The sequence below is a fragment of the Eptesicus fuscus genome, chromosome 9, assembly GCF_027574615.1.
Source record: "Eptesicus fuscus isolate TK198812 chromosome 9, DD_ASM_mEF_20220401, whole genome shotgun sequence".
Taxonomy (NCBI): domain Eukaryota; kingdom Metazoa; phylum Chordata; class Mammalia; order Chiroptera; family Vespertilionidae; genus Eptesicus; species Eptesicus fuscus.
In genome coordinates, this window is record NC_072481.1 from 237522 (window position 1) to 260987 (window position 23466).

General features: G+C 65.9%; 1 protein-coding gene and 3 non-coding genes across 6 annotated transcripts; all 4 read left to right on the forward strand.

Moving 5' to 3' along the window:
• Positions 1-5509: 5509 nt before the first annotated feature.
• Positions 5510-5589, forward strand: MIR200B (microRNA mir-200b). The gene has a single exon (NR_129082.2). It is a non-coding gene; the product is annotated as a microRNA mir-200b (primary transcript).
• A 480-nt stretch (positions 5590-6069) lies between these two features.
• MIR200A (microRNA mir-200a) lies at positions 6070-6151 on the forward strand. The gene has a single exon (NR_129083.2). It is a non-coding gene; the product is annotated as a microRNA mir-200a (primary transcript).
• Positions 6152-7270: 1119 nt separating this feature from the next.
• MIR429 (microRNA mir-429) lies at positions 7271-7349 on the forward strand. Its single transcript, NR_129084.2, is given in 1 exon segment — positions 7271-7349. It is a non-coding gene; the product is annotated as a microRNA mir-429 (primary transcript).
• Positions 7350-10370: 3021 nt separating this feature from the next.
• TTLL10 (tubulin tyrosine ligase like 10) lies at positions 10371-21929 on the forward strand. Of its 3 annotated transcripts, XM_054721369.1 has the most exons (15): positions 10374-10629; positions 10706-10768; positions 12041-12465; positions 13067-13147; positions 13224-13359; positions 13510-13628; positions 13769-13898; positions 14627-14698; positions 15140-15225; positions 15678-15849; positions 16431-16602; positions 17069-17209; positions 20559-20675; positions 21006-21099; positions 21392-21929. In XM_054721369.1, exons 1-15 carry the CDS (start codon positions 10409-10411, stop codon positions 21889-21891), a joined length of 2529 nt encoding a protein of 842 aa, XP_054577344.1. In that variant the 5' UTR covers positions 10374-10408; the 3' UTR covers positions 21892-21929. The 3 variants fall into 3 exon arrangements, with proteins under 3 accessions (XP_054577346.1, XP_054577345.1, XP_054577344.1); XM_054721371.1 differs by having other exon boundaries at positions 10371-10629; positions 13510-13898; positions 15169-15225; XM_054721370.1 differs by lacking the exon at positions 14627-14698 and having other exon boundaries at positions 10373-10629.
• Positions 21930-23466: the final 1537 nt, after the last annotated feature.

A 23466-nucleotide genomic window follows, 5' to 3' on the forward strand; every position in this document is an offset into this window, starting at 1 on the left:
TGCCGGCTCTTCCTCCTCGTGCGTCAGGGTGGAGGGCACTGCTTTTCACGTGACCGTCCCCCGTCAGTCCCCACCACGTCCCAGCACTCAGGGGCTCCGTGGACATGAGCTGTGGCTCCCTCTGGCCACCCTGGGAGCTTCTGAAGTGGCAAGACCATGCCCATCAGCCCCAGCCCCACCCGCGTGGCTGAGCCAGGAGGTCCTGACCAGCTGCACCCGGCGCCGGGTGACCGAGTGACCGAGTGACCGCGACGGGGCGGAGGTCGGGGCAGGAACCTGCGAAGGGCCAGTGGCCAGCAGCCCTCCTCCCGCTCCCATCCAGCGCGAATGTCTCCCCGCTGGGTTAGTGAGCAAAGCCTCGGCGTCCCCAAGCACGGTGCCCGCCAGCCAGAGCTGTCCCTGCCTCTCCCCACGCAAACACAGACACCAGAGCGGGCGTTGGGGCGACTGGGTGTTGACAGAGGTGTGTGTGCCCTCCACAGCGCTGGGGTCTGGAGGGAGGTCAGAGGGTTGGAGGGTCAGAGGCCACTGATGCTTCCCGAAGCTCTTCCCTGGGGCCGGGGGCACCGACCGGCTCCTGGGCGCCCGCCCTCTCTGGCCGGGAGGAGCTGCCGGCTGTGGCACTCCTTGGGGCCTGAGGCCAGGCTGAGCTCAGTGGGGAGTGGACCAGCCTGGGGACGTCTGGGGGGCAGTGGACTCAGGGCCCTGCTCTGAGGGGGCAGAGGGAGGTTTCGTGTCCCCCCAGGGGCCCCCACGATCCAGGCCCGTGGGAGCTGGGGAGGGGCTGTGCCATCGTCTGGGTCCCCCTGGAGTAGGTACTATGGGGTCGGGGGGCAGCCCCCGGAGCTGTGTGGCCCTCAGGAGCCTTCGTGCTGGTGACTCCCCACTCTGGCCAGGTCTGTCCCTGGACAGAGAGACAAGGCCCCACGAAGCCCTGATCCAGGGGTGAGCAAACCAGAGAGCCAGCGGGGGGCGGGGGGGGGGGGGAGAGCGGGATTCGTTGTGGAAAGTGGCTGGCCGCTCAGGGGCTGCTCTGTGCTGGGGCTAATTACTGGCTGCTTGTAGTTTCAATACGGCCCTGCTGCCAGGTCAGGAGGCCCCTCCCCACCTGGATGGGGCCCTGGCCGCCCTGTCCTGCGGCCACAGACTCCCAGCCCTCCTCCTGGGGTCCTAAATGGGGGCGTTTCCCAGCCTGCCACAGCCTCAGCCACAGGCTGGGCCCCAGCGTGGGGACCTGTGTGAGACACCCCTAGAAGGGGGTCCCAGGATCCCCGCAGAGCAGGACCACACTGTGGCCGGGCCTGGGCGAGGGGCAGGCACAGCTTTGCGCTCTGCTCCCTGGGGGGCGGAGGGCCTTTGCGGGCTGTGACCCCTCTCTGCCCCCTTCCTTGTCCAGCAAGGCTGTGCTCAGGGCCTGGCCAGGGGCGCCCCACCCCGCCCCCACACCCCCCTGCTCGCACGCCCCACTGCAGCGCCTGCAGCAGCTCCCTGCCCTGGTTTTTGTTCAACCTGGGCCGGCTGGGCGGGCGAGGCGGGGGCAGGAATGTGTGCGGGGCCTGCGGCCCGCCCTGCCGCCCGCGTCACGTAGCTGCCTCCCGCTGGCCTATGGGAGCCCGGGGGACACACCTGTCGGCGGCCAGCCGCGGAGATTGGTCGGCGGGGAGCAGGCACCTGCATGGGGCGGGGTGAGGCCCTACATGTAAGGCGAGCCTGGGGCCACGCCGTCTCTTCCCGGCCGGCCCTGCCCCTCGCTGCAGAGGGAGGCCAGCACCTCCATTGTTCCCGGCCCCTCACCACCCCCGGCCGGAGCGCCCACCTGCCCCCCTGCCCCCCGCGGGTGGACTCCCGCTTCTCCTCCCCGCGGAGCCGCAGCCCAGGAGGCAGGGAGCTGGTCTTCCGGCTGCTGCCCTCCTGGTCCCCCTGCCACGAGGCTGGTGGGGCAGCTTGGGCCGAAGCCAAGCCTGTGTCCTGGGCTGACAGGTATTTGGGGTTACGGGAGCCAAAGCTTCTCCAGTGTCCACCCCGAGGCCTGCTGGGTCCGGGCGTGAGGACGGCGCTGGACACGCAGCCTCGCCGCCAGGCTGGGGGCAGGGAGTGGCCGCCGCCTCCTCCAGGTGCAGAGCCTGTCGGGGCAGGTAGGCAGGAGGCGGAGGAGCGGGGAGGCCGCGCTGGAGGGGAGCCTCCGGTGGACACGGGCCCTGCTCGGCCGACCCGGCCGGGACGCAGCCGCCGCGGCGAGGTGCCCATTCGGCTCACAGTCAGGACCGAGGGAGGTGGTCCCTCTTCTCGGAGGGGAAGGTGAGGCCCCCGGGTGGGGCCCGCGGGGTGTCGGGTGTGGAGCCATCTTGGGCCCAGCCGTTTGGGGTCCCTGGGCCGAGTCTGCGGGGCCCGGCGAGCGTGGGCGCCGGGTGGCCGGCGTCCTCCCCACCCAGAGGGCCGCCTGGGTCGAGGGCCCTGAGGGTGCAGCCTTCCGCCTGACACAGCACTTTCTGGAAAGCTCTTTCCCCAACGAGCCCCTGCTGAGCCGGCCCCAGGCCCCGTGTTCCCTGGGAGTGGGTCGGGGAGGACGCGGCGCCCGGCCCGGGTGCTGGGCTTGCAGTTGGCTCGTGGGACAGGCTTGGCTCTGCCCGCGGCCACACGGCGACGGTTGGAGCTCGGGGCAGAGCCGGTCTGGCCCGGATCGGGGCCCTTTCTCACCCGCCCGAGGCGTAGGCGCCCACAAAGCCGGAACCGACTGGGAGAAGGAGTGGGTTGGCCCTCGGCCGACATGGTTACTCAGGGTCAGGACCAAAGTCTGGTCTACAGATTCTTGACTGAAATGCAAAATGGCCCTGCAGCCCCACGGGCATCGTCCTGGCAAGGCCTGCGGCTCGGAGGCAGGTATGAGGTGTAGGAGGGTCGTATCCATGGGCCGAGCTGGTTCTCTCTGAGGAATCAGGCAGAGTTCATTGTTCTTGCACAAAACTTGTAGGGCTACGTAGGTGATGTTTTAATTAACCTACTGGGAGCAGTTCAGCCCTTTTTAGGCTGAGCCTCTGGAGAAATAGGTTGGTTTTGTTTTGCTTTTGTCTAGTAACCCAGGTGAAATGCTTAAAAGTGAAAGTGATTGGCGGGGGGTTGGGTTCGCCGAATGCGTTTTGCATTTATGGAAAGGCGAAGTGCAGCCTGCTGTCCACTTCAGACACGTTGGCGATTTGCAAATCCCTTATTTGCAAAATCAGTTTGTGGGACTGTTGTTTGGGGTGGATGTAAGAGATCCAGGGAGCCAGCCGCCCGAGGAGCCGTCGGCTGGCCGGCGTGGGGGCCAGGGGCGCCCCCAGAAGGGCTGAGAAGCGGCGCCGGGAGGGGAAATGGCGGCTCCTCGCAGACGCACAGGCCGGCAGGACGCCCCCGCCTCTCCCGCACGCACGGCGCGGGGTTGGGTTTCAGCGCTTTGTTCTCCGCGGCCCTCACCATTGATTAAGGCCGTCCGTCCGGGCAGGGCAGCCAGCAGAGAGGGAGCTTTCGCACGGATCGGGTTCGCCTGCCCAGGGCCCCGCGGGCCACAGGCCGGTGCCCCGAGGGGTGTTTGCTCGGCCAGGACTCCTTCCTCGAGTCTCCCACGCTGAGCCGGGTCGCCATGGCGATGATTAACCAGACCCGCACACAGCGCACGGACGCTGGCTCCCTCCCTGCCAGCCACGGACAGGGGCAGGCGGCCCGGCGGCCGGGCACTGGGACACGGGCACCTTCCTTTTCACTTTGCATTTCTGCCAGTCAGCCTCCCGCGTCCGCGGTGCCCGCAGGCTGAGCTGGGCGTTCACAGGAGCCGAGCTCAGGAAGAGAGAGGGGCTGGTCCTGGAAGTGGCAGGAAGCTTCATTCTGTCTGTCTGTCCTGCACCCGCCGCCGCCTGAGTGAGAACACGACGGCCGAGGAGCTGCTGCAGGCAGGCAGCGGGCGCCATCCATCTGGCTGGCAGGGCCGCTGTGGGCCTGCGCTTCTCCCCGGCTGCCGGTGCTTCCCGAGGAGCCGGCCCGAGTGGCCAAAGGCTCTGGGGACACAGGTGGAGGCCGGCCTGAGCGTGAAGGCTGGCTGCAAGGAGGCACCGGCCGCCTCCCTCCCTCAGCCCCACCGGCTCCCTGGGCGGGCGTGAAGCTGAAACGTAACGCAGCTTGGAAAGCGAAGCCTAGTTCGTTTCACCTGCTCAGGACACAGGCCCGGCGTTCCTGGAGCTCACCGCTTTGCCGGGGTCTGCAGGACAGACCTGACCAGCCAGGTGTCCGGCCAGGAGGGACCAGCGACGGGGCCCAGGGCAGGGGCCTGGGCAGCCCGCCTGCCCCCCACGCTGGGCCTCCACCAGGGTCAGGGTCAGGGTCAGGGTCAGGTCCTCTGAGAAATCTCGGCCGTTCCCGAGGACGGAGCGGGAGAACCGGGTGGACCTGGCTGAGGCCGGGGTGGGGCGGACGCGGGCTTCACTGTGGTCAGCCCGGCAGCTTGGGGGGAATCGGTACAGGGTCCCCACCTCCCCCGGCAGCCTCTGTGGGTGGAAGGTGCCGGAAAGCTTGAGAAGCTGCCCTGGTTGGCTCTCCAGGCCCGGGTGCCACCTGTGCAGGGGGCAGAGAAGGGACAGGAGGGAGGACAGGCAGAGTGCCAGGGTCTCAGCCCCAGGCCGGGGCCCCAGGTGTGGGACGGGAGCAGGGGGGCTGCAGACACGCCTACTTCCTTGACCCCACTCTGACCCCGCGTCCTGGGGGTGGCCACTACAGACCCTGTGTTCCGCGATTAGGCATTACTGTTCCATCTGCTCTGGGCTTCGCCCCCGACCAGCAAGCACACAAGCCTGCACACAAAGTGACCGCCAGGCCTAGGCTGAGCCGAGCTCCCGTCACCCCCTGCAGGGCCAGCACGTCTCGCCCTCGGACTCCACAGCCAGCGGTGGCCAGAACCCCCGGGCCCGGAGCAGAGGCAGGTAGACGCCCAACCTGTAACCTCACTGGTGAGAACCAGCACTGCCTGCTTGGGGGGGCGCGGGGGGGGGGGCGCAGAGCCACGGCCACCCTCCATCCTCACCCTGAAACCCTCCTGACCCTGGACAAGAGCAGGAGGGGCTGGGCTACGGGCAGCGCCTGGCCGCCCCCCACCTGGGACTCAGGGGCTGAGCCTGCTGTCCGTGTCTTTCCCTGGGACGCCCACGGGAGGGCACCGCTCTGCCCCTGACGCTGGGGCTGCCATCCTGCCGTGAGCAGGACACCCTGCCCCTCCTCAAGTGCCCACCCCACACCCAGAGCTGGGGGCCCTGCTGGGTGGGCGGGGAGGTCACCCTGAGGCCCTGACCCCAGGGGCTCCCAACTGCAGCCGCCCAGCCTCCCCCAAGCTAAGCCCCCTCACACAGGGCCTGGGGACCCCCTCCTGAGCCCCATCTCTCTCCGCTCCTCGGCTCAGTGTCCTCAGAGAACGTGGGTCCCCTCAGGCTGCTGAGTGCCCCCCACCGAGTCCCCTCTCCCCGGGCGGCCCCGGACCCACCTGGGGGCGGCCATCGCCATCTTACTGGGCAGCATTGGATGTGTCAGGTCTCTAATACTGCCTGGTAATGATGACGGCGGGGCCCTGCGCGCAGCGAGGGGCCGCCCCCAAGCCCCCCAAACCCTCTCCCACACAGCTCCCCCCCCCCCCGTCCTGCCCGGTGCCTTCCAGGTGGGGTTACTGGCAGCCCCCCCAGACCCTGGCGGGTCCGAGAGCCCCTCCCAGCCCCACGAATGGAAGCTTCTGCAGCTGCTCTGAGCCCCTCCCCAGACAGCCCGCGGGATTGGGACGCTCAGGTGCCCAGGCCCTGCCCTTCCGCCCCAGCAGGTGCCCGCCGCACCCAGCAGGTGAGGGCGAAGCAGAACCAAGACAAAGGCTCTGAGGGTGAAGGGCAGCGCGGTGGTCGGCCGGCCAGGGCCCAGGTGGGGGCCACCTGGTGGGCCAGCTGCACCTCCAGCCTCAGTGCCAGGCCCAGGCCCTCACCCTGGAGCAGGCAGGCCTCCCACCTGGTCCTCCTGCCCGGGGGCCGACCGTGTGTCCACCGGGTGCTCGGCCGGCACACCTGGGCCCCTGTGGGCATCTTACCGGACAGTGCTGGATTATCGGCTTGACTCTAACACTGTCTGGTAACGATGTTCAAAGGTGACCCGCCGCTCGCTGCCGGAGCGGCCCGAGGACGTGCTGTCCTGAGTCCCTGGCCCAGAGCCGGGCTGAGACCCAGGGCGGGTGGGGCACGGGGACAACCTGTCCCAGCCAGGCCCGCGGCGACCTGACCCCCAGGAGAGACCACAAGGGCCCGGACGAGGGCGGAGAAGGGCGTCAGCCCCGCCCACACCGGCCTCATCTGGGGCCGCTGCCCAGCACGGTGGCTGCCGCTGGGGGCGCCGACGACTCTCCCGGAATCGGCTGGCCGGCCGGCCGCAGCCACTCGGTCCAGAGCTGCTGGCAGGCAGCCCTCCCGTCCACCACGCAGGTCCCATGTCCACGGGGGCTTCCACACTCGTCCGCGGGAGCTGGCCCTCCTGAGGCCCCGGCCTGCTGGGTCCGCAGTGGGCACTGGCCTCTCTCACACGCTCTGACCCTGTCAGGGACTCATGCTCCCGGACCACCTGGGACGCAGGGAGGACAGATGCATCCAGGTGCCCTGCCCCGGCCCACCGGCTGAGCGTGGTGGGCCCCCCCCATGCTATTCCCCGACGAGGACGGTCTCCCTGCCCTGCCCCCCGGTCCTCCTCCAGCCCCACAGTGTCACAGGCAAGAAAGGGAACATGGTCTGAAATCGAGGTCAGAAGGCCCTGGATTTTATCTTCTTTATCGGAAGCCAGGACTGGGGCTCGCAGACCTGCTGACACGCACAGGGGCAGCCCTTCTGGCCCGGGAACCCCACCCAGCCCTGGGCCCCAGCTGGTCTCTCAGGGGAGGAGGGTCTGCCCCAGGCCTCCTGTTACTCATTAACAAGCCTGACTCAGGGTCAAGTGCAGGGCAACCAGATGCCTCAGCTGCTCTCTCTCTCTCTCTCACACACACGCACACACACAGACACACATGTACACATGCGCACATACATGCACACGCACACACCTGGGGCTGTATGCTGGGGTGGGTTCTGTGGGAGGCTTTCCTCGAAGCAGCCCAGGGGCCCGGGGGGTCCGGGGAGGCTCCAGCCAGACCTCAGGCCGTGGGCGTTGTGGGGATCGGAGGTGCCGCTCTGCAGACTCCGGGGCCCGGGGTCTCGCCCCCCCAGCCGAACGCCGCAGACAGGCAGCCTGTGATGGGCGTCTTACCAGACACGGTTAGACCTGGGTCCTTCTGTCTAATACTGTCTGGTAATGCCGTCCATCCATGGCCCCGTCGCCGGAGGAGGGCCCCTCGCCGACGCCGGGTGGAAGTCGAGGTCCACTGTCCATCAGGCCGAGCCACGGCTCTGACCAGGTGGTGCGCGTCTGCCCAGGCCCGGGGCCCTCACGTCCTCCCAGGGCACAGGCACACTGGACGTCGCCGCCCATGACCCTGGCGGGGGAGTCCCCTGGCCCTGGGGTGGGCTTTCTGTCACAGCCATAATAAACCGTTGGGGCAATTAAGGGTGTGAGGCCCCGGGCCTGGCCTCTGTCCTCCTGGGGCACAGCCTCCCCCACAGCCCAGAGGGCCCCCCACTAGGGTCCTTGTGTCACCACACGCAGTGGGCCCTGCCACAAGGCCAGAGAGACGGGAGTGTGGTCAGCCCCACCCCTGCAGCCCAGCCTGGAGCCCTCCCCAGGGCGGTGACCTCATCCCTTACCCCCCACACCGGTACCAGGCAGGGCTGCCTCAGGAGGGCAAGACAGAAGCCGCCCAGCACCCAACTCCCACCCACAGTGGGAAGAGGACCGGTGGCAGGCAGTGGCCCAGAAACCCGGCTGCCCCGCCCACCCCCTGCAGTGTAGGTGGCTGGAGGGCACTGGGGGTGAGAGAGCAAGAAGCTGGGGGAGGAGGGGGACGGGCGGGGGACAGCCGCCTCCTCCCTTCCTCAGGTCTCAGGTCCCCACCACCTGTCTCTGGGGCCTGGGCGGTTGGGGGGCATGCTCTCCTGGTGCCCCACAGCCCCCCTCACCTCCACCCACCCCAGACTTTGGCTCACCCCACCCTGCTCCCTCTGCTCCCCAGCCTGTGGCTCATCGAGATGTCCTGTCTAAAGCTGTCCCCCAGACCAAACTCTGATGCTGACCCCACCCCAGCATCTGTCTGTCCCCCCAAAGCCCGCCCTCCCCTGAGAGCTCTTGCCAAGGCTCTGCCACTGGAGTGGGGGGGGGGTCCCCAGGCCCCTGCCTCTCCCCCTCGTTCCCCGCTCTCCCCGACTCTTCCCTGAACTCGGTCTGCATAGCCAAGTGCTAGAGCAGAAAGAGGGGGTGAGGGGGGCCCCGGAAGGCCTCTCTGAGCAGGTGGCCAAGGGGGGCCAGGCAGACACTGCTGGAGCCAAGCAGAGACCCCAAGGCCAGAGGCTGCCTGGCACCGTGAGGAGACCTCCTGCCCCACGTCCAGGAGGCCTGGCCCTGCCCAGCAAAGGCGCCGCCTCCCCAGGCCACACCGCGGCTGCCGGAGGGGCGCTGGGCCGTTCCAGCTCCCCTGGCCCCAGAGAGGGGGGCCGGTTTCCCCTCCCGCCTCCAGCAAACCTGAGGCCGCGGCTGCGGCTGCTACCGACCGACCGTGGCTGGGACGGCCCCCCCCCCACCACACACACACACACACACACACACACACACACACACACACAGCTGTTTGATCAGGAGGCCGAGTTTTCAGGTCTGAGCTCTCGGTGTCACAGGAGCAGGGGGCCACCTCCCCGGAACCTGTCAGGAACCGGGGACCGAGGTGGTGAGCTGGCCCACGCGCCTGGGGCCTCCAGGGGTCCAGCCCGAGTGAGGGGGGCCACGGGCTCCAGAGGGAGGGGCTGTGGCGTCCGGGGCCTCTGTGCTCAGGCCGAGGGAAGAGCAGGCGGCCAGGGGCCACACCACCCCTGCAGGAGCCCCGAGCTGGGGGTCCCCAGCGCCCAAGACGGGGTCCCCAGTGCTCAGGGAAGGGCTTGGCCAGGGCCCCTGCCCCCTGGGGCAGAGCATCTCCAGCAGGACAGACCCCCAGGCCCCCGCCTGGCAGAGAGGCCTGGGGTGCGGCTGCCTCTGCAGGCTCCCAGGGGCCCCCCTAGTGAGCATGAAGCCTGGGACCCCGAACATGAGGAGGGGCTGAAGGGGTGCGTGTGTCTTCTGAGGCCACACAGCAAAGGGCCCCCCGGGCAGGTGGGGCCTGCAGCCGTGCCTTGTCCACAGCCGAGGCCAGAGTCGGCTCAGTGCCCTCAGGAACTCTCGGGGAGGTTCCTCGGCCTCTCCCGGCCTCGGGGGCTCCAGACCCCCTGGACTTGGGGCACATCCCTCCAGCCTCTGCCCCCGTCTGCGGCGGCTTCTCCCCTCTCCGTCTCCTCATCTGCCCGCCTCCCTCTTAGGAGGATGCTGGTCACTGGATTTAAGGTCCCATCCGCCGGTGCCAGGGCTCAGAATGTGGACACACTGTGGGGCCACCCTCCAGCCCTACAAGAAGCAGAGGCAGCCCGGCCGCGTGGCTCAGGGGCTGAGCATCGACCTATGAACCAGGAGGTCACGGTTCGATTCCTAGTCAGGGCACATGCCCCAGTTGCGGGCTCGACCCCAGTAGGGGGCATGCAGGAGGCAGCCGGTCAAATGACTCTCATCATTGATGTTTCCATCTCTCTCTCCCTCTCCCTTCCTCTCTGAAATCAATAAAAAATATGTTTTTAAAAAAGGAAGAAGCAAAGGCACTCAACACAGATCCCTCGTGACCCACGCAAGGCCCTGGGAGGCAGAGGCACAGCCCCAGGCGCGAGCACCCCCACCCGGGGGGCGTGCTGTCTTCCTGGAGCCCCTCTTACTGTTTTATACAGCGGGGACCCCACGTGCTGGGGCTGCGGTGAGGGAGGTGTAATATGGCCATAAAGCCGAGTGAGCTCAGAAAGCTTTCTGGGTCCAGTCTGAGGCCCGGGCGTGGACGTGAGGGTCTTGGAAGGCTGAGGGGTGACCCCGGACAGAATGCGGGCCCAGTTCCCCGGGCACCTGGCCCCCGCCCCTCCCTCTCCACCGGCTCCCCTCTGGGCCCTGGGTCGAGGTTGCTGGGAGACGGTTGCCAGGTCACCACTGTTTCCCAGGCAGAGGGATCACACCAGCCGGCAGGGCAGGTGAGAGGGACGAGGGACGGGCCGGCCAGCAGCTGGGGTCCTGGCTGGGTGCGAGGGCTGGGGCCTGCCTTCCCTTGCCCCCTGCTTGGCCACCACGGACCCTGTTGGTCCTCTGGGGATCCTGCCCAGGAGCAGAAAGAGGGAGGGGAGGGTGGGGAAGGGTGCCCCTGCTTTGTGGAGAGCCCATGCCCCCAGGGCCACAGCATGAGGGGCACAAACCCCAGGGCCGGGCCAGGAAGGGCGTGCCTCCTGGGGGTGTCGGCTCCTCGGGGCAGGCGCCTCTGCCAAGGACCAGGTCTGTCTACCAGAACCGATGCTTCAAAGGGAAGCCTCCTGACACCCGTGGGGACCCCGGGCCCCGTGGACAGCCCGCCCCCGCCCAGGAGGTGCCAGCCCGGCAGACAATGTAAGCGCCTCCCTCGCACCCACACCCCCGCGTGGCAGGACACTGACACCCCTCATCCCTTGGACGTTTCCTCCAGGTGCACGAGGGCCTTCCGCTCACCGCGCCGCAGGGCTTCCCGCCGGTCTGTGTACCGGATCAGGTAACACGTTTATTTCAGCGTCGATGGTAGAGGTCGGTTTCCCCTTAACCCGCCCCACGGTGCCCGATGCGATGCCGGGGGCCACACGGCGTGCCCAACCCCTCCGGCGTAAAGCTCGTCTCTGTGTTTAGATTCTGTCCTTCGGAGACTGAGTCAGGCCAGGGCTGTGGGTCGGAGCCGATGCCTGCAGCCGCCTCCCACCCCAAGCCCGGGGCAGCCCCCAGACGCGCACCAAACTCGGGCTCACCCGCGGCTTTTATTTATCTTTGTTCATTTTAACGACAAGAAGGATAACTCGGGGCCTCATTCTTTGTGAAAATAATAAACACACGGTTAGAAGCGCCACACACAGGCACCTGCCACCTGCCCGCCCACGGCCACGGCCAGCTTCCCCGGCGGCTCTACCCCCCAGGCCTGCACCACAGAGGTGGCCATCGGCTGCGCTGGGCGGGCAGCCAGCCCCTCGCCACCTCATGTTTCTGTCATAACCTCGGGGTCCCCGCCAGCTGGCCTGGTCTGCACTGCACCCCCACCCCATTGTCCCACCAGCCTCCCTTGAACATTAACTGCAGCTGCCCTGCCCCCTTTACCGGTGGGGAGCTGAGACGCAGGCCAGTCCCGGCTGTGGGCCTTCGCTCAGAGCCTGTCTCCGGGCCTCCTGAGGGCCCAGCCCCTGTGTGCTGGCGTCCCGTCCCCACCGCCCTCAGGCAGGACGTGACCTCCTGCTTCCCGCTTTCAACTCTGGGTCCTCCTTCCTGGGCCATGTCCTGGCCTGTGTGTCCATGTCTAATTCCCACTCACTCCGTCCGGGCCAGCGCTCAGTCCTCCTGGGGGCTCCGTCCTGGGGGGGCGAGGCTGGGCCACGGGCAGAGGGTAAGACACCCCCATCCTGCCGTCACTCGGCCCCCAGAACGGTGCACACGTCTGTCCTACTTGGGGGGGAGGCCTTGCGGGCGTTTCTCGGTGACAGTCCTCTTTGGGGACACCTGGAAGCAGGTGCAGCGCCCTGGGCCCCGCCCGCTCCGGGGTCCCACCTGCCTTCCCACCGCTTGTGCTTTCCATCAGCAGAGTCCCCGCCTCCCAACAGCCCCCCACGGGGAAGGACCCGTTCAGGAACGGCTGAAACTGCCCTGAACTGTTCCCGAGTTGGTCACGGGCCCCCTCCTGGGCGGCAGTACCTGCTGCAGGGCCCCCCTCAGACACAGGGCGCCTCCATCCCGGCCGGGGTGCCCCTCCCGACCAGAGGCCTGATGGCCACCCTCCTCCTTGCAGGCGGCACGCAAGCCAGACAGACAGTCCCTACAAGGAAGGCCTCACCAAGGACAGACAGAATGCAGACACTACCCTGGCCCTGAGGGGCACCAGGCCCCACAGTCACCATGGAAACAAGAGTCAGCCACACGGGGGACCCCAAGCCCAAGACCCCAGGAAGCACGCTGCCCCCTACAGGGTGGGCCTGACCCCGGGCCAGCCACGGGGGCCAAGGCCTCGGGCCGCACGGTCCCGGAAGGGGCTGCGGACAGTGTCTTCTCGGCGGTGCCCCCACCTCACCGTCCCCGCACCCGCAGCCCACAGCCACACCCGCTGCAGCCACGGCCGAGGACACCGGGCACTGTCCCCTCCGACCCAGGTCAGCACCACGAGAGGCAAGCCGTCAAGGATCAGAGGGGTCTGGCGGAGCCGCCCCCGGGACCCAGGTGACTGCAGCCCTGGGAGGGCCCCCTGGGGCCTGGCACCCCATTCCAGGGATGGGGTTCTAATCGGGGACCACACACAGCCATGCCCCGGGAGGGGCCCGCAGAGCCAGGGAGGGGACACTCTCCCCGCACAGTCTGGCAGGCACTCTGCCGCCCTAGCCCCCTGTCCCTGCCCAGGGCAGGCAGCCCATCACCCCTGCCTGGCAGGGGTCACCCATGACATCATGATGGACATTGTGACCCCGCCCTCCTGGGCATGTCCCTGTGCCACGTCCGCCCCAGTCCAGCCTCCACCCTCGCCCCTCACCTGCCCCCAGCTCTGCCCTGTTGGTGAGGAGGGGCCTGCCCACCCCAAGGCTGCCCCTGAGGGTGGTGACCAGTCCTCTCTCCTAGACGGCACGATGGGCCCAGGCCACTGGGCAGGCCTGTGCTGGGAGGAGACGTCCCGCATGGGCTGGGGGTCTGTCTGGGAGGAGACATCCCGCATGGGCTGGGGGGGCTGCCTGGGAGCTGCCGGACAAGGGCGGAGCGGGGTTGGCCGGTCTGGAGCCCAGCCGGGACTGGACGTGGCCAGGTTCTGAGTGGGCACCCCCATGTGCAGGCTGGACCCATGAGAGACCAATGGGGAGCAGCCGTGTGGACGGGGCCCTGAGTCCGCTGAGCCAGCTGGACCAGGATGCAGGTGGGCTCAGGTCGGGGCTGGGAGGGCCGGGGAAGCCTCCGCCGGCCGGAGCCTCTGACCACCCACCTGTCCGCAGACACTCTGGAGGACACGGGCGCTGCCAAGCCCCGGGCCACCCTCCTGGAGAGGCACCTGCCGGGGGCGGAGGAGCAGCCGCCCGGCACGGGGAGTGGCCCCTTCTTCTACATCGGAGGCACCAACGGGGTCGCCATGTGAGTGGGGGCCTCCGGCGGGGCCCAGCCCACTGCCCCCAGGGCCCAGTCCACCTGGGCTCTGCCACCTGAGGTCCCCTGGTCCCCTCCCTGGCAACCCCCCCCCCAGGTCCTCAGACCCCAGGGTCATGTCTGCCCCGGGCCCCACAGAATCAGCTCCTACTGCAAGAGCAAGGGCTGGCAGCGCATCCAGGACGGCCGGCGGGAGGACTACAAGCTCAAGTGGTGTGAGGTCAAGTGTCGAGACAGCTACCTCAGCTTCCGGGAAGGTAGCTGGAGGGGCGGGGCTCGGGGCCTAGAGCAAGCCTGGGAGAGGGGCTGCCCCCTCCGGCCGGGAGCCCGTGGCGGCCTGGGCAGCCGAGGCCCTGCAGCCGTCCCCCGCGTGCTGCCCAGGGCTTTGTCGTGCCAGGCGAGCAGCTGCTGTACCAGCTCCCCAACAACAAACTGCTCACCACCAAGATCGGGCTTCTCAACGCCCTCAGGGAGTACGCCCGGGTCATCAGCAGGGTCAGCCGGACATCGTCGTGCCCGCAGGCCAAGTACGCCTCCCTGGCCCCCCCATCGCTGGGCACCCCTCCCCCCGATCCCCCCACACCCATCCCTCCTGCCACCCCATCCTCAGTAGCACACCCGCCCATCTGACATGTCAGTCCATCCCTGGTCCTGGCCACCCTCCGTTCTACCACCGACAGCCGTCCCCCCACCATCCTCCCACCATGCACTCACCAATCTGTCTCCACCCCAAACACTGCCACCCATTACATCCCCACAGACCCCCGAGTCCGTACATAGCACCCAGCACAGAGCCGCCCGCTGGTGTCCCTGATGTAGTCATCCATCGCCCACCACACCCATGCCGTCCACCCCGGAACCCGTTCCCACAGACCTCCACCCTCACTGTCCTCGGCGGCCTTCACCCAGCTCTGGCCCTGCCTGAGCCACTCAGCGAATTCATCTACCTGGTGTCCACCTGGCCACCACGACACCATCTTTATACCCACACATCCGGTTGTCCACCTCCCATTTCAGTCAGCACCTCTCACCTGTCCCTCTCCGGGCATGTCGCCCACCGAGCACCTGTCCGTCCATCCACCTACTTCCATCCCAGATCCACCTGCCCAACCCCCACCCATCCACACACCCACCCACCCACCCACTTCAAAGCTTCCACCATTGCCGGCCTCTCCACACCCACATCCACCCGTCCATCCTCCGCACACTCCTTAGTGGACACTCAGGTCAGGCCCTGTGTCCCCCTGGGGTACAGATCTGGAAGGGACCCCACACGCGCTCTGGAGGAGCTCCCATGGACCAGCCCAGGACGCCTCGAGTCACAGAGGTAGACACACTCAGCCCAGCTGGGAGGGGCCGTTCTGCCCTAAATTGAAGGATGGCCTGGTGTGAGATGACAGTTAAAGGGCACCCCAGGCAGCGGACAATGCTCAGGAATCCGTGCTCGCTGCGTTCCGGGCACTGTCCTTCCCCGGACACTGACCGCTCGGAACTGGCCACTCACAAGTGCCCGAGCCATGTAGCAGACAGCCTCCCGGAGAAAGAGCAGGGGCGTGGAGAGGGGCGGGTCGTGCAGCAACCTGTAGCGAGGCCGGGTGTGCAAGGATCCACCCACGGAGAGCTCTGGCAGGGAACAGAGGGTGCGGAGGCTGCAGGGGAAAGGGGTTGGAGGGGGTGGAGCCCAGCCCAGCTGCCCAGCTGCCCAGCGGCCCTAAGCCTGTGCAGGAGGGAGACAGCCCAAGTATGCCCCCACCTCCCTGCTCCCCAGGATTCTGAAAATGGAAGAATTTTTCCCAGAGACCTACCGTCTGGACATCAGGGATGAGAGAGAGACATTCTTCGGCCTCTTTGATGGTGAGAGGCTGCTGGACGCCGGGCCTGCTGGGGGTGGGGGGGCGGGGACGGGTTCAGGGCCGCACCAAGGTTGGGTGTGATTAGGGATTAGGGCAGGACCAGGGCCGGTAGGTCCCGGTGGGGGCGAGACCAAGGAGGGAAGAGTGGAGCCAGGTGGGCGGACCCGGCTGGGAGGGCTGTTGGGCGTGGCTGCGTGTGGTCCCGGCGGAACGCGGTAGGAGCTGAGAAGGGCGTGTTTCAGGGCGTGGAGAGGTGTGTTGTCTGGGGGGTGATCAGTTTGGGGGCGTGGTCTGGGCGTGGCGGGATGGGCGGGGGCGGGGCCATGGGCGAGGCCCGGGATGGGTAGGGTCGGTGGTGGGCGTGGCCATGTGTTTGGGGGCGTGGTCAGAACCTGGGCGGGGCGGGGCGGGGGCGGGGCCGGGGGGCGGGGCCTCAGGCGGCTCTCTCCGCAGAAACCCAGACCTGGATCTGCAAGCCCACCGCCTCCAACCAGGGCAAGGGTATCTTCCTGCTCAGGAGCCAGCCCGACCTCGCCACGCTGCAGGCCAAGGTCCAGAGCCTGGAGGACGACCCCGTCTACCGCAGGATGCCCTTCCGGACGCCTCAGGCCCGGGTCGTGCAGAGGTGTTGGGCGCCCGCGGGGGTGGGACTGACCCTGGGCCCTGCTGGTGCCTGTGAGGGCTCGTGGGGGTCTCCGGCCCGTAGGGGAGTGCCTGGCCGTGGAAGGCTGCAGGGCCGCCAGCGAGGGCCCCGAGCAGCCAGCAGAGGGAGAGGTGTCACAGGAGCTGCGCCCCCTGGACAGAGGCTCCTGCCCAGGGGCGGGGCGGGGAGGGCCTGGTCAGTGTGTCTACTGCCTGGGCACTGCTCCTCGGCCCTGCAGGAAGCCCGCCCGGGCAGCCACAGCCCTCAGGCCTGCAGCCAGAGCTGCCTGTCGCCCCTCCATCCCTCTGCCTCTGGACGGGGTCCACACCCCCGTCTCCGGCTGGGAGGCAGCCTCACCTCAGACAGGTCTCTCTGGAACTCCCCGTTTGCCTTATGGAAACCACAGCCCTGTCTCGGGTCAGAAACGTCCCCCTCCCGACGGACATGCCCTCAGCCCGGGGGGGCGGGGGGGGGGGGGGGGAGCCCGCAGGCCGCCCAGGGCAGGGGCAGGTCCCGAGGAACTGGTCCAGGCTGGCATGTGCTCAGCCCTCACCTGCCCCCAGGTACATCGAGAACCCGCTGCTGCTGGACGGGAAGAAGTTCGACGTGCGCTCCTACCTGCTGATCGCCTGCGCCATGCCCTACATGGTCTTCTTCGGCCACGGCTACGCGCGCCTCACCCTCCGCCTCTACGACCCCCACTCCCAAGACCTCAGTGGCCACCTGACCAACCAGGTGAGGGTCCTCCCCGCAGCCCTGGGACGAGGTCACGGCTCGGAAGCAGAGAGGAGAGGCCCGGGCAGACTTGGCTCAGACCCAGAGGTGGCCCAGCCCCCGAGGCTGCTGTTGGCATCACCTCTCACCTTCAGCCACCACAGGGCACGTGACCGAGAGCCCGGCACCCACCCACCGCAGCGTGGTTCCCTCTGGGCGCCGAGGGGGCGTGGGGAGGGCAGGAGCCGGGGGAGGGGTCTCTGTGAAGACCTCAGTGGAGAGGCCAGAGGCCTCCGTGGAAGGGGTGCAATGGGGAGAGTCTAGGCTGAGCCCTCCGTGAGGCTCGGTGGGGACTGGGTGGCCGAGGAGGTCTCCCTGGAAGGTGTTGGGGAGGGTCTCGGCCCCCGGTTGCCGCAGGATGTCCAGGGCGGCAGGCCTCTGGGCGCTCCAGGGAGATGGCCTCCAGGCCCCACACCCTTCCCCCCAGTTCATGCAGAAGAAGAGCCCCCTGTACATGCTCCTGAAGGAGGACACGGTGTGGAGCATGGAGCAGCTCAACCGGTACATCAACGACAAGTTCAGCAAGACCAGGGGCCTCCCCCGCGACTGGGTCTTCACCACCTTCACGGTCCGTGAGCGCCTCACCCAACCCCGGGGGGGGGGGGGAGGGCCAAGGATCAAGGGTCACGACCCCGTAGGGATGTGAGGGTGGGGCAGTGTTCCCTCCGTACTGGACGGGGCAGGGGTGCGTCTGTACTAAAGAGTGTGTCTCTCCCTGGGCAACCGGGCGGTGGAAGCTGGCCACGCGGAGGTGTCTCAGGCTCTCTCTGCCCCTCACAATAGTTCACGTTCCCACCTCACATCCTTGCCAACACTTTTTCTTTTTTTAAAAAGAAAGAGAAGTGGCTGTGAAGTGGTATCTCGTTGTGGGTTTGATGTGCATTTCACTGATGATGATGATGTTGAATCTCTCTTCATGGGTTATGGCCATCTGGGAATCTGCTTGAGAAGACTTTCTATTCAGACCCCCTGTCCGTCTCCTGTTCAGCTCTTTCTGCTCTGGTTGCTAAACCCTTATCAGATATGTGATCTGCAAACATTCGCTCCTGTTCTGAGTTCTTTTTTCACTTTCTTAATAAGGTCCTTTTCTGAACAAAAGTTTTAGATTTGGATGAAGTGCAATCGACCCATCTTTTCTTTGGTCATTCATGCTTCTGAGGCCGTATCTAAGAACCCATTGCCAAATCCAAGGTTGGAAAGATTTACACATATGTTTTCTTTTACAAGTTTAAATAAGTAAATAAATATTTCAGAGAGGAAAGGAGAGGGAAAGAGAGAGAGAAACATCCATGGTGAGAACCATCGATCCGCTGCCTCCTGCATGCCCCCTACTGGGGATCGAGTTCGAAACCCGGGCATGTGCCCTGACAGGGAATGGAACCGTGACCGCTTGGCTCATTGGTGGATAGTCAACCACTGAGCCACACGGGCCGGGCGAAGGACATACTTGGTATGACTCCAGCCCTTTAGACAATTACCGGGACTTGTTTTGTGTCCTAACAAATGTCTGTCCTGGGGGGTGTTCCGTGGGCACCAGAGATGAACGTCTGGGTGGAGGTTCTGTAGATGTCGGTTAGGTCTCGATTTATATTGTTATCCAAGTTTTCTGTGTACTGTGGATCTCTGTCCACAGGCCTATCCACCCTGGGAAGTGGGGTGTTGAGGTCTCCCACTCTTACTGTTGAAGTGTCTGTCTCCCTGCAATGCTACTGGCTTCTACTTTATGTGTTTTGAGGCTCTTCTGTTAGGCGTGTATGTTTACAATGACCACCTCTTGATGTGTCATTATAAAATGTACTTTTTTCTTACTATCCTCAATTTTTGTCTTAAAATCAACTTGGTATTAGAATAGTCATTCCAGCTACCTTTTGGCTGCTGTTTGTCTTTTTCCACCTTTTTACTTTCAACCTATCTGTGTCTTTTGAGTCCGAAGTCTCATAGATAGTGTATCTGAAGGGGCTTTTATGCATTTGGCCAGTGTCTGTGTTGTATTTGGAAAGTTTGACTTACATTTAACATAATTACTCTTAAGGCAGGGTTTACACCTGCTGTTTTGCTATGTATCTTTTTTTCTTTTCAATTCTTCTGTGTGACATATAGATATGTACAGGGTGTCCCAAAAAATGTATACACACTTTAACAGCTGATGGCTCAATTTTGAAACTAGAATGTATTCTAATAAATACCACCTTTATAATTATTCAGTGTGTCTGTAAAAAATTCTTGGGACACCCTGTATTTTGTAATGTAGCATTTCTAGAGTAATTTCTTTTGATACACACACACACACACACACACACACACACATACACTAGAGGCCTGGTGCACAAAATTCATGCACGGGGGTGGGGGGGGGTGGGGGTGGGTATGTCCCTCAGCCCAGTCTGCACCCTCTCCAATCTGGGACCCCTCAAGGGATGTCCAACTGCCCGTTTAGGCCCAATCCCAGTGGGATCGGGCTTAAACAGGCAGTCGGACATCCCTCTCACAATCGAGGACTGCTGGCTCCCAACCGCTTGCCTGCCTGCCTGCCTGATTGCCCCTAACCACTTCTGCCTGCCAGCCTGATCACCCCCTAACCACTCCCCTGCCAGCCTGATCGATGCCTAACTGCTCCCCTGACAGCCTGATTGCCCCTAACTGCCCTCCCCTGCCAGCCTGGTCCCCCCTAACTGTCCTTCCCTGCAGGCCTGGTCCCCCCCAACTGCCCTCCCCTGCAGGCCTGATCACCCCCAACTGCCCTCCCCTGCAGGCCTGGTCGCCCCCAACTGCCCTTCCCTGCAGACCTGGTCCGCCCCCAACTGCTCTCCTCTGCCAGCCCGGTCGCCCCTAAATGCCCTCCCCTGCCGGCCATCTTGTGGTGGCCATCTTGTATGTTGGAGTGACAGTCAATTTGCATATTACTCTTTTATCAGATAGGATATATATATATTATATATATATATTTCAATAATTCTTTATTGTTGAAAGTATTACATGTCCCCTTTTTCCCCCATTGACCCCTCTATTTTCCCCCGCCCCCTATATATATATATTTTAAATATTTTTATTGATTTCAGAGAGGAAGGGAGAGGGAGAGAGAGATAGAAACATCAATGGTTAGAGAGAATCATGGATTGGCTGCCTCCTGCATGCCCCCTACTGGGGATTGAGCCCGCAACCCAGGCATGTGCCCTTGACCGGAATCGAACCCAGGACCCTTCAGTCCGCAGGCTGGCACTCTATCCACTGAGCTAAACTGGCTAGGTCCCTCACACTGGACCATCTCATTGGTCTCACTTCAGACAACACACATCTACTGTTAAGCCCCTTTGTGAATTTTAAATATCAGTTGTTAAACTTTTCACCTCCAGAATTTGTACTTGGTTCCCTTTTATACTTTACTAGAGACCCGATGCAGGAGGCAACCAATCGATGTGTTTCTCTCTGCCATTCCCTCTCTCCCGCTCTCCCTAAAAATCAGTGGAAAGACCCTCGGGTGAGGGTTAGCAACAACACAAACCACCCCAGAACTCTATCTCCACCCTCTTAGCTGCATTTCCTCCATCGGCATTGATTGCCAACCTACTGTGCCAAGGGTACGGCGGACCCCGGGTCACATGTGCTGTCTCCCCTGCGGTGAGGGATCTGTCCCGGGGCAAACACTCCTGGCACCCGGCACCCGCCACACGGCCAGAGCCCCACATCTGTGGAACGAATGAAATGAGAGTGACTGAGTTTCTGGCTGTAGGAGTGTGAACATGTGGGCAGGCAGGTGTGGCTCTGCCGGTGAGGGAACAGGTGAGGGCACAGGTGAGGGCACAGGTGGACTTTCCGGTGAGGCACCGTGAAGCCTGCCGGCGAGGGGTGTGGCCATGGCTGGGGCCTGGGAGTAGCGGTGCCCACAGTGACCCCGCCGCCCGCCCTGCCCACCACAGAAGCAGATGCAGCAGATCATGGCCCACTGCTTCCTGGCCGTCAAGTCCAAGCTCGAGTGCAAGCTGGGCTACTTCGACCTCATTGGCTGCGACTTCCTGATCGACGACAACTTCAAGGTGCCGTGGGGGCATCCCAGGGCAGGGGGGCCTGGCGGGCAGGTGCAGGGCGCGGGGGCATCTGTGCCCAGCCTGACCACCAGACAGGCCTTGGGGTGGACCCTGCAGTCCCACCACCCCAAGCCCCGGGGGAGGGGGCGTCCCTCAGGCTTCCCTCCCCCTGCAGCGGGGCAGCCTCCAAGGCCAGATCCTTAGGGTCTCAGCCCCTTGGGCGAATATGGGGGGTGAGGCCACCTGCCCAGGGTCACCTGGCTTACCAGGGACCAGGGCCTCGGCCTCTGGCAGGCCAAGGGGCAGGTGGGGAAGGACGCTGACCCATGTTGGGCCCAGGTGTGGCTGCTAGAGATGAACTCCAACCCCGCCCTGCACACCAACTGTGAGGTCCTGAAGGAGGTGATTCCTCGCGTGGTCATGGAGACCCTGGGTGAGGCCCCTGCCCAGGGCCCGACACCCTTCACCCGCCCGCTCCACTGCCCGCCCCATCCCTGATGCCTAAGCTCGGATGCCTACGCGCCCAGCTCTCCCACCTCCCAGGCGCCGGCCTGTCAACTCGGCCCCGCCCCCAAGGAGTCCCTGCCCCCACCCCCACTCCACCTGGGGCTCCTCCCCTCCCCTCCCCAACCTCCTCCTCTGACCCCAAAACCTGTACCCCAGCCCCGCAAAGGTGATGCGGGAGAGCCTGGGTTCCTGGCCCGCAATGCCCCCCCTCCCCACAGACCTGGCGCTGGAGACCTTCCAGAAGAGCCTGTGCAGCCAGCGGATGCTGCCCCTGCTCTCGCAGCGCCGCTTCGTGCTCCTGCACAACGGGGAGACGGACGTCTGGCCGCGCCTGGGGCTCCCCCGCCACCTCCCGCGCCAGCCGACCACCAGCGGGGCCGCATCCCCCGCGTCCCTGCTCCGCGCCGCAGACCGGCCGGGCGCGCGCAGGCCGGGGGCGCCGCACTCCGCGCAGGAGCGCGCCCGGACCCACGCCCTCGGCCCCGACAGCGCACAGGGCGGGGAGCCCGAGGCCGGGGACACCGAGCCGCCGCGAGGCGACAGCGGGGACCCCTCGCCGGAGCCCTCCCCGCAGCCGCGAGCCGATAGCGGGGACCCCTCGCGGGAGCCCTCCCCGCAGCCGCGAGCCGGCAGCGGGGACCCGTCGCGGGAGCCCTCCCCGGCGCCGGCGGAGGAGGACGGGGAGGACCGCAAGCCCGAGGACCACCGCGGCTCCTAGCAGCGCCCTGAGGACCCATAAAGGCTACTTTGTTAACACGCGGCCTCCGCGCGCATCCGGGGCCCCGCCCCGCCCAGGACGCTCCCCGGGGCTCCCCCAGACCCAGTGCCCTTCCCTCTGCCCCGCCGCCCCTCCTCCACCTCCAGGCTGGGACCTGCCCTCGGAGGCGCTCGGGGGCGGAGGGATGGGGGTCTGTCCTGCAGGGAGGGGGGGCCCCCACAGCCCTGCTCTGCGCCTCCGAGGAAGCCACGCCCCTTCCATCTCCGCGTCCCTCACCCCCGGGCCTTCTGCTTGGCCGTGGCCCCCGGAAAGGTGCCTGGTGTCCCCTGGACCCCCCAAGGAGGCTTCCTCAACCCTGGGCCCTGTGCGCCCCACCACCAGCCGCCCTGACTTCCAGGCAGGCGAGGCCGTGTGAGGGCACAGGATCCAGGGGGCACGGTGCCGGGAAGGACGAGCTGGGCCAATAATGGGCCCACCCTCGCCATTGCCTGTGGCCTTGGCGCTTCCCATGGGCCCGGCCCCAAGGTTCCGGGGGGACTCAGGGCCTCTGGTGTGTCCTAGCACCTTACCGCCGAGTGTCCAGGGCCAGCCACCCACACCCAGCCCAGTCCAAACCCCAGCGTCCAGACAGCTGGCCCCAGGCCCACCCCTGCTTGCACGCACGCCCTCACATGCCCTGCCCACCCCCCCCCAGTGGTCACGCTGACAGCACCCCCCAAATCACAAACACTCGGCACCCACCCCGCTGCTGGCCTCCAAGGCATGTGGGAGGGGCTGCGGGCCCCCCTTCTGTGGTGGGCATGGAGCTTTGGCCACAGGGGGCAGGACACCCCTGGCCACCCACACCCCAGGGGGAAGGCAGCTGCATTCCTAGGAGTGCGTCGGCCCTAGCACCACCAGAGGGCGCCATGCACCGCTGTCTCCTGGGCCCTGGAGGGCGCCGCCGGGAGCCGGGGAGAGGAAGGAGGGAACTGGGACTCAGAGGTAGTCCCCAGGGTCTCAGAGCTGGTGGGCGGGGGAGGGGGCAGGGGCCAGGGGCCAACCTGTCCGTCACTCACAGCCCACCCAGCCACTGCACCTGCTTCCCCCACCCCATCCTGCTGCCATGGCTTAGAGTGTGGGGTGCCCAGGCCAGAGGCTGGCAGCACCCACTTGTCACTGTATATCCAGGAGCCCTGAGTCCCCTCCGGCGTGTCTGGGGGTCCCTCCAGGAAGGCCCACGCTGAGCCTGCCTGCCCTGAGCCCAGCCAGCTCTGGGTCTCAGATGACTGTGGGTCCCACGATGGGACCAGATGTGCACATTGGCAGAGCAGCTTGCCCTAACCCAACAGAGCCCCATCCCTGGGGTCCCCCAAGGCCTGGGCCACCTGCTACTCTTCGTCCCTGGGGTCCCCGAGGGCTTGAATGTCCAGTGAGGTTTCCCAGAGCCTCTGCTGCTAGTTCACCCCCAGAGGTGATGCCGCCCCCCAGCCCCCCAGCCCACATTCGGGACCTGAAGGACCAGGGAGAGGTGGGCAGGAGATGGAGCCTCGGGCGCTGTGGGCCGTGGGCACCTGGGCATCTGCAGACAGGAGG